Source organism: Phocoena sinus, chromosome 18 (assembly GCF_008692025.1).
Source record: "Phocoena sinus isolate mPhoSin1 chromosome 18, mPhoSin1.pri, whole genome shotgun sequence".
NCBI classification, from domain to species: Eukaryota; Metazoa; Chordata; class Mammalia; order Artiodactyla; family Phocoenidae; genus Phocoena; species Phocoena sinus.
Window position 1 is genome coordinate 7,800,912 of NC_045780.1, and position 17,460 is coordinate 7,818,371.

Below are 17,460 nucleotides of genomic sequence, written 5' to 3' on the forward strand. Positions count from 1 at the left end.
CATTTAGTCATTAAATACGGAAGCTGTATATGAAAATGTATTCACAGGGAAGATATTCATGATAAAATTGTTAAATGAAAAAAAATCAGATCACAAAACAATATTGCAATACGATTCTACCCTTGTTAAAATGAAGAAGTATATGGAAGACTGAAACCCTGGGAAGATATACATCAAGGATTTAACAAATGTTATCTCTTTATACATGAGGTTATAGATATGTTTTACTTTCTTCTTTTGAGAAATCTGTCTTTTCTAATTTTTCTCAATATATAGTGCTTTGGTAATAACAAAAATACATTTAAAATGTTAAAACCCTTTCATACAATTATAGAAGTGTTCATGTTTAGAAAAAATCTAACAGCATGAAAGAATGTAAAATGAAAAGCAGTAGTTGTTTCTCTGACCTCCTCTACCACCCTAACCTGCCTTTTCTGCATCCTAGCAACACTGTTAATGAATTTCAACTTCCTTCCAGAAAGTTGCTATGCATGTATATATGCATATGCGGGAACACATACACACACACCTACAATACATCATTTTCAGGACTTGTTTTTTCCTTTGTATCTCTTGGCCAGCTTTCCATACAAGCATATTTAGGTCTATTTAGCATATTTAACATTTAACATATTTAAATGGCTATGTAATATTTCATTACATTTCTGTGAAGCCAATTTAGAAGTAAATATTCACATACATCCCCCCGCCCTTTTTTTGTCTTCTTTTGCCACACCGCACAGCTTGTGGGGTCTTAGTTCTCCAAACCAGGGATGGAACCTGAGCCCTCGGCAGTGAAAGCACAGAGTCCTAACCACTGGGCCACCAGGGAATTCCCTCGCATACCTCCCTTTATTCAGTTTTTCCTGTTCCACCACAGGAGAAGTCTAAATGCTAAAGTATGAGAAATGGGAATTTAGAAGTAAGAGTGATCAGCCTTACGTTGGTCTTTACTCCAAGTATTGGGAACGTAGCTTTCACCAAGCTATTTTAAAAATTATATTTGATTACTTACATACTCCTTCATGCTTACCAAACCCTAAGTGCTAAAGGAAGCCATAGGGTAAGGACCTGGCACAGGTCCCATTTCATGTCTTTGGAGCTGACATGGGGTCTTGCACATAGTAGGTGCTTGACAAACATGTATCAAATTAATGTAGCAAGACAAATGACTTGCTACACCAGGACCTCTCTCCCTGCTGGACGCTCATCCAGATCCGACCTCATCCTGTAGGGGCTGTTATACGGCATCTAGCATGAGGGTGGTACCTCTCCTACCATACTCAGGTGTGCTCTTTCCTCTGATTTAGATGTGATGTTCTGGCGGGCCCATATCAGCATGGTGACACTGTGAGTACCATCCGTTTTAGAGTTCAAGAATGTGTAAAAGAGTTCAAATACTTCTCACAGCTTGGATCAAATGGATTCTCTCAGAAGCCCTCCGAATTAGTCAAAGGAGGAGAGCAGTGTTATAATTCTGCTCTTGATGAGAACAGGATGTGTGTGCTACCGACACAGAGTAAAGGAAGAGACTGAAGTCTTCATTTTTCTTGCAAATGGATGATTGTTCCCCTTGAATTGATCTGGTATTTTAGGGTAAGTTTCGAAGCTCAGTAAGTTTTAGATTTTTTTCACTGGAGTTAAAAGAAGTCAGTGCTGGAGCGGGACCTGAACCCTGGTCGGAAGTTTCTTTCCAACCTCTTGATCTTCCCCGCATCGTCCATAAGATGTTTCCAGTATATCTTGTCTGATGTCTTGGGTCTGGAGTTGGGAATTTGGAGGGGGAGTGGCATGGTAGGAGACAGGGAGAAGATGCTGCCAAGGATAATTCAGGAGATTAACCTGGCTTCTTTCTATATTCCAACTTTAATTAATGGAGTATTGACATACTGAGCCGATGTCCCTTTCATGCTGGAGCAGCCTTGGGGCATCTCTCCTCTCCTTTATCTCATTAGTTTGGAGCTGATAGAAGAAGAAAAGTTTCTGCTGTCATCCTCCCTGGACCGTACCGTGCACCTGTGGAGCACAGACGGGGAGTACGTCGGTAAGCACTGTCCTCCCTGGCCAGCTGCTCAGTCCTGGTTCAGGGCCTCAGGTGGAGCCTCCGTCGGGTCATGGATTCTCTGAGACCGGGTGTATTAGTCACCTCGGGCTGACATAACAAAATACCTATCATAGACTGGGCAGCTTAAGCCACAGAACTGTGTTTCTCACGTGTGTTCTCACGTGTGTGTTTCTCATGTGTTCTTGCAGAGGGACTCCTTTAATGGACACCAATTGTTGAGTCCTTATATGGCCCAGGGAGTAGGGGGAGGGGTGGAGAAAAAGAGAGAGAGAGAGAGAAAATGCAAATACTCTGGTGTCCCTCCTTCTAAGAACACTCATCTTACTGGATCAAGGTCCTTCTCTTATGACCTCATTTAACCTTAATTACTTCCATAAAAGCCTGCTCTCCAAATATAGTCACACTAGGGTTTAGGGTTTCCACATAAGAATTTGGGGGAGGGGGACAAAATCCAGTGTATACCTTAAAGTCAGTTCACTTTCCCAGAAACTATCAAAATCAGAGACATTTAAATTTAGAGAATTCGGCGAGACTGGAGGCTGTGAATTTGGTACGGAAGCATGTGATCACGTTTTGCTAGGAAAGATTCAGGACCTGGGGAGCTGTGTAATGGGAAAGGCCTGGCCTGAGTGAGCTGGGGTGATGAAATGAACCCGATTTACTGCTCAGAGAGACTCTGTACCTGTTTCCGCAGGTTCTCGTCTCCCTAGCTGATATTTCTTGAAGAAAGTGCCAGAATGATTTTGGATTTATCCTTCAAGTTCTTAGTACATGCTGAGTTGCTTGCGCCCCGATGTGATACATGCTGTAGGAGGCGTTCTGGCTTGAGTCTCCAGGGCCAATGGCCGTGGAATCGTTTCTTATGAAACTACAGGAGCAGAACTGAATTTGATTAAGTGGACCTAGCAAGGGCTAAGGAGACCTAGCCAAGCTTCACTCTGATGAGAAGACAGGTTACCTCCCATCCTATGCTCACTATCTATTAATTTATCTCTGTTCTTCCAGGGACCTTTGGGCAGGGTAGCCCCTGGGATATTTTCACTCCTGTCTCCTGGAGATACCCTGGAGTGCCCTGTGAAGTTCTGACAGATCCCCAGAGCATGCCTGCTCACCCAGTGCTGGAAGGAGGTGCTTCTGTCACACACACAGGAGAAGAGAAGCAAGACAAAGTGGTGGAAGGCAAGGCCAGTGCTAAGGTGGGTCCTGGCCCATCCAGTTCCCCTGGGCTTACTTTGTGTCTTCCAAACAGATCAGCACGGGTTATAAAGTGCACCAAGGCACGGCCCAGAGAACCAAGTCAACACAGGAATAAAAATATGTCCCAAGATCGTGCTACTGACCAGGGCCAGGGGGCTTCTTGGTCCTTCGTGGTGGGGGGGTAGTGGGAGCTGATCTCCCAGCATCACTTGAGTTTCTCCTCCTTTCACCAGCAAAAAGGCTGTTGTCTGTGGCCTTGGAACACAGAGAGACTTGGCATCATGCTCGACCCACTGTCACATCAGAGAGACAGACATGAAAATCCAGCCCGCGGCACACGCTCGCCGTTAGGAAATACATTTTAACGCTGGGCTTCCCGGCGAGTGAAAGGAAGGAATGGTCGGTTTAGTGCCTGAGTCTGTGAAAGTCAATGTCGGGGCAAGAGATGTTGAAAGGGCCCTGGTAGAGGCGGTCTTGATTTAGAGCTCAGTGAAATAGATGGATTTCCAAGAAAGGCTTGCCCTTTAATAAATTGAAAAGAAGGTCATTTCATGAGCTATTGCTCACTGGTTATGTTACAACTCAAAGCAGGACACCTGCTTTGCCAGCAAAATCATGTGTCTTAGATTTTGGCTTGGCAGCCCCTTGGAATACTGACCACACAGTGTATCCTCATCACTGACATCCTCGTGGAGCCCCAGACATGCTCAGAATGGGGAATAAAGGGACCAGGCAAGCATCGGGCAAGAAAACCTTCTGTCTTGTCAGGGGTCTCTCACATTTCCCCATCTTGTTCTCACAAGGGTTCCCAAGGTTGTAACACAGTGCTTTGGTAGCTCCCAGGAGGCTCAGATGTATCCACGTGGCGCCATCGGCCTATTTAGAAATATAATCGTTTTTGGTGTGCATTCAATAGAGAGAAAATAAATGAGTTCATTAATTTTCATAGGCCCACAATTTGGAAAACAAAAGCACAGGGGGAGGTGGGAAGAGAGGAAGGAAGGAGCAAATGGGGGAAATGTGCTGATCTGCCCGAAAGCCCAGATCCATTGCTAGGCTCCACACCAGACCCGGAGAAAAATCAGACTGATTCAGATGCAGGAAGGAGGGGGCAGAGGGAGGGTGGGATGGAGGGAGGGGGAGGGGGAGGGAGGGGGAGGGAGGGGCGGGGAGGGAGGGGGAGAGGAGGGGGAGGGGAGGAAGGATACTCACTTCAACACAATCCAAACACCTAACTCATGTGATGTTCGCTCTCCACAGGCAAAAGAGGGTGATGCAACACACTTCATGAGTGACCTTGACCTTCTGTAGGCAAACCATTAGGTGCTTCCATGCTTGTAATTCTGCCCGACTTGATTCCAAATACCCCAGGGAGCAGTCTGTAAATTCTTCCCAAGAAAAATACACACACACACACAAAGAAACTGAGGAGCCCTTATATAGTGTATCTGGACAGGACTTCCCGGGTGGTCCCGTGCTTAGGACTCTGTGCTTCCACTGCAGGGAGCATGGGTTTGACCCCTGGTCAGGGCACTAAAATCCCACATGCCGCGAGGCGCAGCCAAACAAATGAAACAAAATAAACACACAAACAGAACCTAAAAAACAATGTGTTTGCAGCGCTGTTTACGAGTTAGGGTTAACTGAGGTCTACTCTGAAGTTCGCCTTCATTAGCTGTGTGGCCTCCAGCAATGGCTTCCACTGATTTATAAAATGAGGGGTGAGACTGGCTGATCTTTCAGTTTCATTTCAGCCCTAAAAATGCTATCTTTCAGGCTTCCCTGGTGGCGCAGTGGTTGAGAGTCCGCCGGCCGATGCAGGGGACGCAGGTTTGTGCCCCAGTCCGGGAAGATCCCACGTGCTGTGGAGCGGCTGGGCCCAAGAGCCATGGCCGCTGAGCCTGCGCGTCCGGAGCCTGTGCTCCTCAAGGGGAGAGGCCACAACAGTGAGAGGCCCGCGTACCGCAAAAAAATTAAAAAAATTAAAAAATGCTATCTTTCTCTGCACATCAGTTTTGCACAACTGAACGTGTTGACGGGATTCTGGGTGTCAGGAGTGATTCTTCCAGGATGCTAGCCTATCAAACACAACCACAACTAACATAAGCTGACTGAAGGCAGAAAGCCATTCGCCTGGAAACCATCACAGATGAGTTGGGAGTTTGAGGGTTGAGTGAAAGCTCAGGGGAAAATGTTCCTGTTATCTAACGGATTCAGCCAGCCTGGGTCTTGTTCTAACACAGAAAATCCACGTAACTGACAGGTTATCCTTGCTCCCTGTCACCAGTGTCATCCTGGGTTCCTCCTCCCGTACCCGCTTCTTCTGCCTCCAGCCTCTAATCCTCTCTCCAGAAGACGCCGTCCTTGAAGTGAAAGAAGACACACATGGATGGGATGCATTTTGCAGTGACAGGTCAGCCTAAAAGAAACACCCAGGTTGAAGCGAGGGCCCTCCTGAAATAAAAGGCAGACTTTCCTGGCCGAGATATCCCAGGCCACCCTGTCATCAGCATGCGTCCCTTGTCCCTAAGCCCCACAGCCTGTGAGTATGGCGAGGCCACAGCTCCGATCTCACCAGTTTAATGTCCTGCCTGCTTGGCTCGGGACGCTCCGAGGAGCCCCCTTTTTGTCTGGCCATCCCACGTGGTCAAGGGCTACCTCTCAGGTCCTTTCCCTTGAGCTCCGTGGCTGTCATTACTGCTCACCAAGCTGTCTGAGGCAGGACCACCTCGCTATTCCTCCCACAGGAGTCCGGGGCAGCCCCTGTGACCTCCTGAGGGGCTGAGCTGGGGGCCAGGGCCTGGGGCTCCCAAAGCTGGGAGCGTCCGGGGCACCGCCGTCTCCCTGCACTGGGGCTTGGGTTCTACAGAGAAGTAGGGCGAGTGGATACTGCCTCTCGCTCCAGTTCTGTGAGGAGTTTTGTCCCCCAGACCCCGACACCAGCTTTCCTGAGTCCCAGTCACCAAGACAACTATAGACACGGCCCCTTCAGTGTCCCCTGCCCCTCCTCTCATCAGGGGACTTAGATCTAGGTCGTGGGGCTGCATGAGCAATGACGCTCCCTCACCCCAACTTCCCCAGTTTCTCGGTGCAGCAGCTCCATGGCCATGAGCCCAGGCCGCTTGTGCACACTTCTACCCCATCTCAGCTCTGGCTTCTGTCTTCACGGTGCCTGGAGGTACAGACGGCTGCTGGGGCCTCCTGCTTCCACCCGCACTCCAGGCAGCGCGGATAAACAGGGGCGTGCAGAACAGGGGTCCAGGACAAACGGGGTGCACCTTCCAGCCAGATCATCTCCCTTTACGGACTTTTCCAGGAGGTCCTGCACACTTCTGCTCACATCTTGGTGGCCAGAACTTAGTCACACGGCCACACCTCCCTGCAAGAGAGGCTGGGAGTTCTGTAACTAAGGAGGAAGGTAGGAATGTATTGGGGGTAGACAACTAGCAATCTCTGTTCCGGGAGGTCAGATAGTAAAATGCTTCGGGTGCCATCAAAGTCAGAGGGTATCACACATAGAAACACCACGCATCATGCATTTCATGCAAGAAAGTGGCAGAGAGCCATGCATCTAAAGTTTGGTTTGGGAGAGCACTAGGCTTATTAGAACGTGTCATGGGCTTTGGTTACGGTCAGAGGTCTGTCTTTGAAAACAGTGTGGGGGATTTCCCTGACGGTCCAGAGGTTAAGATCCCACACTTCCACTGCAGGGGGCGCGGGTTCGATCCCTGGTCAGGGAACTAAGATCCCGCATGCCGCATGGTGCGGCCAAAATAAAAAGAAAGCAGTGTGACCTCAGACGAGTCATGTAAACTCCCTGTCTGTACACCTGGAGATCTCCCAGGTGGGTCTGCAATCTCATGAGATGGTGAATGTGTCAGTGTGTTAGACTCTGAGACTGGGAATGGAGGGGGCTCCTCTGTCCACCCCGGCTGGTGTCGGGGTCTGGGGTTTGAGGGTTTGACATCATCGGCATCTTCCTGGTTGGCGGCAGCAGAATGAGCGCCATCCTCTATACACCTTCCCAGGACCTGCTGTGGTCTTAGTTGCCTCAGAGTGTGAGTCTGCCCAGGCTGCTGTGACAGAACTCCATAGACTAGATGACTCGAGCAACAGACATTTATTTCTCACAGTCCTGGAGGCTGGAAGTCCACGATCAAGGTCTCCACCAATTCAGTTCCAAGCACAGGTGGGCCTTCATCCTGGCTTGCAGTCCGGCACTTACTGTGTCCTCATGGGGTAGAGAGCAAACTCTATCCCCTCCTCTTCCTGTAAAGCCACTAATCCTATCCGAAGGGCCCTACCCTCATGACCTCACCAACCCTAATTACCTTCCAAAGGCCCCATCTCTAAAGACCATCACACTGGGGGGTAGGGCTTCAACATATGAATTTGGCGGGGGGTGGGGTGGGGCGGGGTGCAGGGTATACAATTCGATCCAAAGCGCTGAAACTGCTATGGGATGCAAGGTGGGAAAAGGCTTCCCAACAACGTAAGCACTCAGCTCCCACACAGCGGGAGGCGGCCACAGCATTTGCTTGTACTCTCTTGCTTTCATCCGCTCCAAGTAGAGGCAGTACAGGAAGTCATCTCTGAACGCAGAGATGGTTCTGATTCTTATTCACTTTTTGGTGAGTGGCTAAATGAGTGAAATGGAAAGTAGAAGGTGTGAGCAGTGAACGAGACCAGATTGGGGCTGCTTAGAGGGTCCCAAACAGGAGGTTGAACAGCAGAAGCCCTCTCATCCAGCTGGATCAATACCAGTGGTCGTTGGGTTAATTTAAAAATGTACATTTGGGGCTTCCCTGGTGGCGCAGTGGTTGAGAGTCCGCCTGCCGATGCAGGGGACGCGGGTTCGTGCCCCGGTCCGGGAAGATCCCACATGCCGCGGAGCGGCTGCGCCCGTGAGCCACGGCCGCTGAGCCTGCGCGTCCGGAGCCTGTGCTCCGCAACGGGAGAGGCCACAACGGTGAGAGGCCAGTGTACCGAAAAAGAAAAAAGGTACATTTGAAGGCAAGGGACCATTAAAAAATTATATGTACACCCTATAAATATTTCAGTTCAATTCTCAAGAGTAGAATTCATCCCCAATCTTTTGATGTCGGGCCAAGGCTTTTTCTTCAAGTCAGAAGCAAGTTCAGCCCAGTCTGCCATAAATGCATTATTCATCATGTTCAGTTTCTGCTTTTTTAAAGTAGAGCAAGAACTTAGAGATATTTGCAAAGCAATGAGACAGTACTATACTTTTAGTTCTTTTATAATTTCCCCCAAGCTTTAACAGTTGTCTCATGTATCCTCAATTCAACATGACCCTTAATCTAGTCTTTTCCAAGTACTCATCTTAGTTTTCACAAAGTTCTTTCACACTAATTTTGTCAATTTTCATTTTGTTTAAATACATTTATAATCACAATAAAATGTACAACTGGCACACACAAGTTTGGGAACAAATACAGCTGATTCTTGTTAATTATACGACTCAACCCCTCAGCCACTGGGGGCAGACGTGCCATCTACCAGACATGAACGTCTAGAACATTCTGTGGACATTTGGCAGGGTGTTTACAGACAGTCAGTCAACCCATCAGTTCAGTTAAAAGAGTGTCTACCACATGTGATTCTTTGAGCAACACAGATTCCCTGGAAATCAGATCGGTACTTTCCCTGGCAGATTGGCTGTAGCACCGAGGACAGGAAGGGAGAAGGTGTGAAGGAGGAAGGTGATGCTCTTGGCATTAGTCTACCCAGGTTAGTGTTACCTCACCTGCATCAACTCAGTGGGGCCCATCCTCCTGCAATAGCACAGGCCTCGTTCAATGTCAACCACTCTCGAGGGTCTTCCACCGAGGGCCACCGCTGACACTGAGGTAGGGAATTGCTACGTTACTTTGTTTGTTCTCACAGCCTCCTGGGGATGCCCTCCTTGTTATCTCCACATACAGATGAGGAAAATGAGGCTTAGGGGGATTTGTGATTTGCCCAAAGTCAAGCCACTGGGTCAGTGGTAAGGCAGGAACATGGTCCCACCCTCTGTCCATTCCCCAACAGTGAAAGGACCGGGCCTTGGAGAAGGGCTTTTGTTTGAGCATCGGAAGAAGTAGAAGCTATTGGCAATGGGCAGATCATTGTGGAATCAGGAATCCTCCCCAGAATGCAGGCCTGAGGGATGGCGCCGGTGTTACTTGCTGAGACACACAATGGCTGAGGTTCCTTAAGTGGAAAGGGGTGGAGAGGTGGCCAGGAGTAGGCACTTCTCAGGCTGTGCAGGGTGAAGTGAGTCCGGGACAGGCAGACTGGGAAACCACGTCCAGAGACATGGCGCCAGGAGGCCAGAGGATGGCGGGGCCTGTGCATGGAGCACAGGGGCTGGAGACACCGCTGGGCTCCCCAAGAGACTGACCTGATGGAGTGGGGTTGCAGGAGAGGCCAGAGGGTCAGCAATCGGATGGAGAGCCACACCTTAGAGACAAACCCCATGCTCCAGCAAAGGTTAAGATTCCTCGTACCCCTGACAGATCAAGTACGTGCAGATTTGGGCTCAAGGTTTGTGCTGGAAATTGTCAGCAAAAGTTTGTTCAACATTTACGCTGCACTGTGTGTTGAGTCCTCTCTGCTGGGCGTGGGGCTGTGATGCAACACTGGGATACAGCTGGGAATGGGGGGGAGTCTGTACCCCAAGGAGCTATGCTCGGTGGGGGCACAGGGGTCTCTGGGCTCGGTCCCTTCTCTGCCTGGCTCTCCCCTGAAAGGGTGCCAAGCACTGTGGAAGCACCAGCAGCGGGGGTCGATGTGGAGCTTCCTGGAGGACAGGAATTCATACTCAGACCTGGAAGATGGATAGGACACAGCCGTTTCAAAGGGAACGTTAACAGGAGGAAGGGCCGCTACAACACAGATGAGCCATGAGGACATTATGCTCAGTGAAATAAGCTAATTGTAAAAGGACAAATGCTGTGATTCCACTTACATGAGGCTCCTAGAATCGTCAAATTCATAGAAAGTAGAACGGTGGTTGCCAGAGGCTGGGGGAGAGGGGAAGGAGGAGATCTTTTTGTTCTGTTTTGTTTTGTTTTGTTTTTTTGCGGTACGCGGGCCTCTCACTGCTGTGGTCTCTCCCGTTGCGGAGCACAGGCTCCAGACGCGCAGGCTCAGCGGCCGTGGCTCACGGGTCCAGCCGCTCCACGGCATGTGGGATCTTCCCGGACCGGGGCACGAACCCGCGTCCCCTGCATCGGCAGGCGGACTCTCAACCACTGCGCCACCAGGGAAGCCTGGAGGAGATCTTTTTTTATCCAGTACAGAGTTTCAGTTCTGCAAGATGACAAGACTTCCAGGGATGGGCAGTGGTGATGGTTGCACAACGATGTGAATGGACTTCATGTCACAGGGCTGTTCACTTAAAGTGGCTAAGATGGTAAATTTTATGTTATGTGTGTTTTACCACAATGAAAAATTAAAGAGAGCAAGAGAGGGAATTCCCTGGTGGTCCGGTGGTTGGGACTCCGCGCTTTCACTGCCAAGGGCACGGGTTCAATCCCTGGTTGGGGAACTAAGATCCCGCAAGCTGCACAGCACAGCAAAAATAATAATAATTAATAATAATAAAGAGAGACAGAAAGAGGGAAATAAAGGAGGAGAAACCAAAGAGGGAAATAAAGGAGGCAAGGCCCCAGGCAAGGCAGAAAAGGGAGGTTCTGGGAACTGTTGAGTCTGGTTAGCACAGAGCTGGGGGGAGGTGACAGTGGCAACGACTCGGCCATGAAAGGAAGGCGTTTGAGGGATGGAAGTAGCTGGCTTTCTGAGGTGTTCAGAAATGAACAGGAGGACAGAGGTGGTGATAGAGGGTCAAGTAGAAAGGATGAGCGTGTACATGTCTCTGCTAGTGGACCACGCGCTATGATGACAGGGCTCCCTCCGGGGCTTACATGTAAACAGGAGGTAGCAGTGAGCTACCAGGTGCCCGAGGAATCCACACTCACCTGGTTCTTTTCTTCCAGGCCGCCCTTGGAGCAGAGCAAGCCTGCCCGGGGGGCACCTGCGCTGGGGGGTGCCCAGCATCACCAGATCCTCTGGTGCCACAAGGTTGCCCGCGTGTCAGCTGTCAGGGAGAAGCCGCGTTTGTCCATCCTTGGCGCAGGTTGGTTTCATTTAGATTTTCTTACACGAGAAAAAGAAGGACGTGAAGCTGCGCGCAAGGAATACTGATCACACAGCACTTTCCTTGTTTGAGTTCTGAAGAAATCAGCCTGCTATTTTCTTTTCTTGGCAAATGCTTCTTCCCTGGTTAATCAAAAAGTCTGACTGAGATTAAGCTTTGCCCCTTCAAGAAAAGAACGAAACAAGAAATGATTTCAGCCAACGTGGGCTTCTTCCCAAAGCAGTTAGAGCTTGGATTTAAGAAAACAAATCGGATTTGAGGTTTTTCTTCCTCGGAAGCCATTATTCCATTGAGTGAGGATTGCACGGGGCCGATGGGTCCTAAAGCAGCTCCACAGAAGCCCAAGTATCACAAGAGCGGCTGCCCACGGCTGGGCCTAGGACAGCAGGAGAGAGAAGGGAGGTGTTGGTAAAAAAGAGCGGGCAGTTTTGAAAGTTTGCTTGTGCCGGGCAAGCTTTGGTTAAGCTCTTAGATGGATCATCTCACTCACTCCTAATAGCATCCCTAGGAACGGACGCTGTTAGAGTCCCATTCCGCCAACAAGGACTCTGAGGCTCCAGGAAGCTAAGTGACTTGCCGATGGTTCACAGTTAAGTAAGGGCACGAGGAAATCGGAGCCCACACTCCTACCTACCAACAGCAGTGACTCTCAGAAAAGAGGGAATAAAATCAGAAGGCCAGTGGGCCTCTCCCCTCCAAGCATGGCCCTAGAGCAGCCATTTTAAAAGCTGTAGGCCATCTCAGAGGTCCCGACAATAGCAGAAAAAGAATAAAAATGCAGCAGCTGGTTACAGAGCACCTGCTACGCTAATCTCTTCATGGACATCATTTAATCCTCAAAGCAGCCTAGAGACGGTACATCCCTACTTTACAGATGAGAAAACCGGTTCTCAGAGAAATTAAATATTTTGCCCAAAGTCATACAGCAAAGGGGAGAAAACCCCTCAAAATTCGAACCTCACTTTAGCCCCAAACACTGGGTTATTCATCTCTGCCTCTGACTCAGAGCCATCATTTTACAGAGACCTTGCGGTAAAGTGAGCCCACGTTGCAAAGCTAGGAAGTCTCCTGACACCCCCAGTCCAGCACTTTCTAAGAACAGCTCACCCCTTCTCGAGTCAGCCCATGACCAGTATCCTTCCCAGAGGGGCGAGAGGGCGCTGTCCTGGTCATGCCCCTCCCACGGGGCTGGGGGTCTGCAGGACCAAGGAGAAAGTGTCCCCCCAAAGGCTGCACCCCCTTCTAGACCATGCTGCAGGTCCCAGGACCCGGAGATCCTGTGCCCAGGTGGCCACGGGTCCAGGTTCAGAGACTGTGCAGCTTCCCTGGGATCTGTTCATCCACAGGGGGGACCACACGGTCCCAGCCCCGCAGGGTCCCAGGTCCCTGGTGGCTGAGTGGCGGTGTTTGCCGGGCGCAGACAGATATGGGACATGCTGGCTGGGGGAACATGCATAAGCACGTCAAGGACCTTGGGGTGCAGGGAGAAGGAGGGCAAGCCAGGGGCTGGGAGCCAGGGGCTGGCTCTCCCCACATGGCTACATTCACCACCGATCTACGAGGACGCCAAGAATTCTACATCCAAACCGGCCTTCCAGGGCCTTGTGGAGCGGCCAAGGTAGGAAGACAAAGAGTCACCATGTGTTAAATATTGTATTTCACAGTTTGTTAACTTGATACTTAACTTTTAAAAACTGGGCCTCCATTTGCACTCTTGCCCTGGACCCCCCAAATATTAGGGGTGAGCCTGCCCTGACTTCCTTTTCACTTCTCGGACTCCTCTAACCCCACACGTCGAGGCCCCAGGGGCCTCAATCCCTCTTCACAGACCATCCTTGCCAAAATGGCTGGATCCTCACCAGGCACTTTTCAGGAGCCCTGCCCTCACCTCCACCATGACGGACATTCCACACGTGTCTGAACTGCCAGTAGCTCCGTGGGAGAGGCTGCTCTGCTACCTAGTTAAATTGTCTGATTTCCCCCCAGGATCTCTCTGACCCAGCTAGCCAGAAACCCAGACCTGGGCACCTCCAGCTCGTGCTTGTGCAGAATGCTTGCATCAGTGAGGACGTACCCATGAGGAAATCAAAGTTAAATCAAGCTTAGGCAAAAAAAGTTTATTGGCTCCTAGAACTGTGGGGAAAACTATGGCCAGGAACCTAAAAACCCCATCAGGACTGTCCTTCCAGCTCTTGCCCCTGTAGTGCTACCGGTTCTCTCTCGGCAGACCAGTTTCCTCTGTGTTGCAGGAAGCATGGCCACAACAGTCTTCAGGTTTAATCTGCAGCTTTAGCTCCAGAGAGAGATGGACTTAGAGTTCTCTTGGGTTCCAAGTCCCAAATCCCTAGCAAAGGGACTTGCTGACAAATCTTGGGTCAGCACTTACCTTGGCCCAACCAACTCAAGTCTGGGGCTGGGTCCTTCAAAAATGGCTGTTCTCCTAGAGCCACAGAGATGCAAAGGCTCTGTGGTCACTGTCACCGGGAGAAGAGGAGGACGCTAGGCACACAGACGATCCTCGCATGTCCCGTAAGGTCTACGATCGAGTCCCGTTGCCTCAAACTCTCAGACTGTGCCTGTCTGTCTGCCTCCCTTCGCCTTCCCCCACCCCTCCTTCCCTCCCCACTTCTCCTTCCTTCCTTCCTGACCTGGGTTTGATTCCTGAGTTTTCTCCTTCCCACTGAATCCAGGCTCCAGTGGCAGAGAGGGAACCCGGTCCCAGCTCTGCCGCCAACTTGCTGACGGGCCAGAGCATATCATCGCTTTATTCTCTGGGCCTTTATTTCCTCAGCTGTTAAAAAGGCAGTGGGGGGCACTTTGCTCCCCGAACAGGCTTCCCACCTCTGTTTCTAGACCTTTGAGCAGTCAGCCTAACTTGTCCAGACCTCTTTTGCCACCGTGCTTTCTATAAGCCTTTCAACAGTGGATTTCTATTTTAATTAAGTATTCATTTTTAATCCTTGATTTTTGGACCAAACATTTAGAGTTTAATCCTCGGGGGCCCAGCCTGCCTACTTGGTACTGTTTTAAACTGGAAGCTCTGCATGAGTGTTGTGTTGCTGAGGGCAGTGTTCTCTCTATTAACTAATCCCTTGAGGAGATGATGCCATTATAGGAAGTCAGCCATGTTGAGAACAAAACCCATCTTATAAATCAAGCCAGGCAGGGTTCCAGATACTTCCAGGTGCCACCTTCCAATTGGTCTGGCCTGGTTAGAAGAAAATGGGGCAAAGTCATGAAACGAAGGAGTGAAACATCTGGCTTTTCTCTGACCTGGTTCCTGAACCCATTCTTCCCTCCTCCTACCCAGAGCTGACCAACGGGGTCTGTGAGCCTGACGACCCTGGTGTGAGTGACCTGCCATCACTAATGAAGTCTAGTCAGGACCCCGGTCTCTAATCAGTGGATTAGAGGATGAGGCTCTCTTCTCTCCTCTTGCCTGGACAACCCACAGGAGCACGGCTTGGGTAAGCCTCCGGACACAAGTTGTTTATTTTCTTAGGATGACTTGGTAGAAAATAGGGGCCCATCAAGGAGGGATTGTGGTCTTTTCTCCATGCCAGGTGCTCAGGGGGAGGCTGGCTACAGCTCCTGGAAGCTTGGTCAGGTCCCTCTGAGATTCCGGGTGGAGCCGGGATCATTCTTCTAGACCCTGGAGGCCACTCTGTGCTTCTTGAATCCTGACTACTCAGGGTCCCTCCCTGAGGCCATCCTCTACCCGCCATCCCTCACACCAGCCTCTGCCCTTGCTGAGCTCAGGTGAAACCTGGGTCCCCCCTCCCCTCGGTATCAAGATCCCCAAGAGAGGGCTTCCCTGGTGGCGCAGCAGTTGAGAGTCCACCTGCCAGGTTTGTGCCCCGGTCCAGGAGGATCCCACATGCCGTGGAGCGGCTGGGCCCGTGAGCCATGGCCGCTGAGCCTGCGCGTCCGGAGCCTGTGCTCCGCAACGGGAGAGGCCACAGCAGTGAGAGGCCCACGTACAGCAAAAAAAAAAAAAAAAAAAGATCCCCAAGAGAATATTTCGTAGTTTATCTGCTAGTCTGAAATAGTTTGGGTGGTTTGACATGTCACACCTTCCCTGACCTCCCATCCTGAAACGCACCTATCAGCCCCTCCTGTTCCTTCTACCTCCTGTTCGCGGGGACTCTCACAAAGAATGATGTCATCTGTATGCATCTTTATCACCACCAGAGGTAATACTAAAGGTTTAACGTTTCAACTTACTCGTTTAATTTTCCTAGACCAAAACAAAGCAGGCATGTTTTACCTGGGAGATTGCTCTCTGGTGAAGCACAGACAGGAAAAAATTGCAAGAAAGATGTAGGCAATACTTTTTTCATTCACTGTGGAGCGCTGTATGGGCTGAATCAGTCAGCCACAGACACCAAGTTCTAATCCCCAGAAGCTGTGAATGTGACCCTATTGGGAAGTGGGTCTTTGCAGATGTGATTAAGTTCAGCAACATGACTTAAGGAGATACCCATGGATTATTGTGGGTGGGTCCTAAATGCCATCACAATGGTCTTTACGAGATGCAAAAGGAGATGACAGGGGCACATAAGGGAAAGGGTGAGGGAGAAGCAGAGGAAGATGCGACCACAAGCCCAGGAATGCCTGGAGCTACCAGAAGCTGGAAGAGGCAAGGGAGGAATCTCCCTGAGAGCCCTCAAAGGGAGCCCGGCCCTGCCAACAGCTTGATTTCAGACTTTTGGCCTCCAGATCTATAAGAGAATAAATTTCTGTTGTTTTAAGCCACCCAGTTTATGTTTACTAGTTACACCAGCCTCAGGAAATGAATACAGACACTATGGTTTCTAGAATGGGGCATGGTTTTCCTTCTCAAGAATGTGGGACCTGGGACTTCCCTGGTGGTCCAGTGGGTAAGACTCTGGTCTCCCAACGCAGGGGGCCTGGGTTGGGGCCTGGGTTTGATCCCCGCTTAGGGAACTAGAACCCGCATGCCACAACTAAAGATCCCATGTGCCACAACTAAGACTGGGGCAGCCTAAATAAATAATAAATACATAAATAAATTTTTTAATTAAAAAGAAAAGAAAGTGGGATCTGGCCAGCAACTGTCCATTAATTAGTTCATTTATTCGTTTAGTTAACATTTCATCTATGTATCAGACTCTACGCTAAGCTCTGGGGACACAGATGGGATTAAGAAACTGTTACTGTCCTCAAGGAGTACACAGTCTAGTGGGAGAAAGAAATATAAAGAGATCACTATAAATGCTTTAAATACAACAGGAGAGACATAAAGGGAGCTCCCCAGGGGGAGTTAACGGATGTTGTCAGGAAGTTTGGCCAAGATTCCTGGGGAGGCCTGGGCAGGGAAAACACAGGGCAGGGCCATGGAGGTGCGGCGGGCGGTGGTGGTGGTGGTGGTGGTGGTGGTGTGTGTGTGTGTGTGTGTGTGTGTGTGTGTGTGTGTGTATGTGTATGTGTGTACTCTTCTGGGAGCTGCAGGCCCCTCTGTTCTGAGAAATGTCCCTCCCTCCACTCCACCCATGGCTTGAATGGAAGTGGCCAAGCTCTTACAGAGCTCACTCCTGGGCATATTTTTGTCCCCAGGAAGGCACCCATCACAAGTTTTCTCCAGACTCTTTATGACACAGGGAGATGTGTGTCAGCACATCTGCCGGGGGCTTCCCGCCCTGCCCAGGAAGCAAGACTTCAGCAAGGACGGTGGGGAAGGGCGTGGGGCTTTGTGTTCTGTGTCCTGCAAACTCTTTAATCACATGCCATCAACTGGGAGGCCTGGTTAGTGCCGTGAAGACGATGCTCCCTCCTGAGGACCCAGGGCTGCTGGGCAGAGGAATTCCAGCCAGACAACCAGTCCTAGTGAGCGTGACCAGAACTCATCAGCTGTGTGTGCAAAGTGTGTAGACCAGTTATGTGCAGGACACACACTTACGTTCCATTAAGACATAGCAACTGTAAAGTAGAGACCTCCTAATCTAGGGTTTTTTTTAATAATTTTAAAAGTTTTCATTTTATATTGGAGTGTAGTTGATGAACAATGTGTTAGTTTCAG

The 17,460-nt window shown here is 50.0% G+C and overlaps 1 protein-coding gene across 1 annotated transcript in view; it reads left to right on the top strand.

The window, feature by feature from the left end:
- The window catches only part of LOC116743308 (WD repeat-containing protein on Y chromosome-like), a 32,467-nt gene extending 29,678 nt beyond the window's left edge, over nt 1–2,789 (top strand). Inside the window, 2 exon segments of the mRNA XM_032611693.1 lie at nt 1,956–2,044; nt 2,776–2,789. Of these exon segments, the coding sequence (XP_032467584.1) occupies nt 1,956–2,044; nt 2,776–2,789 (103 nt within the window).
- The last annotated feature ends 14,671 nt before the right edge of the window (nt 2,790–17,460 follow it).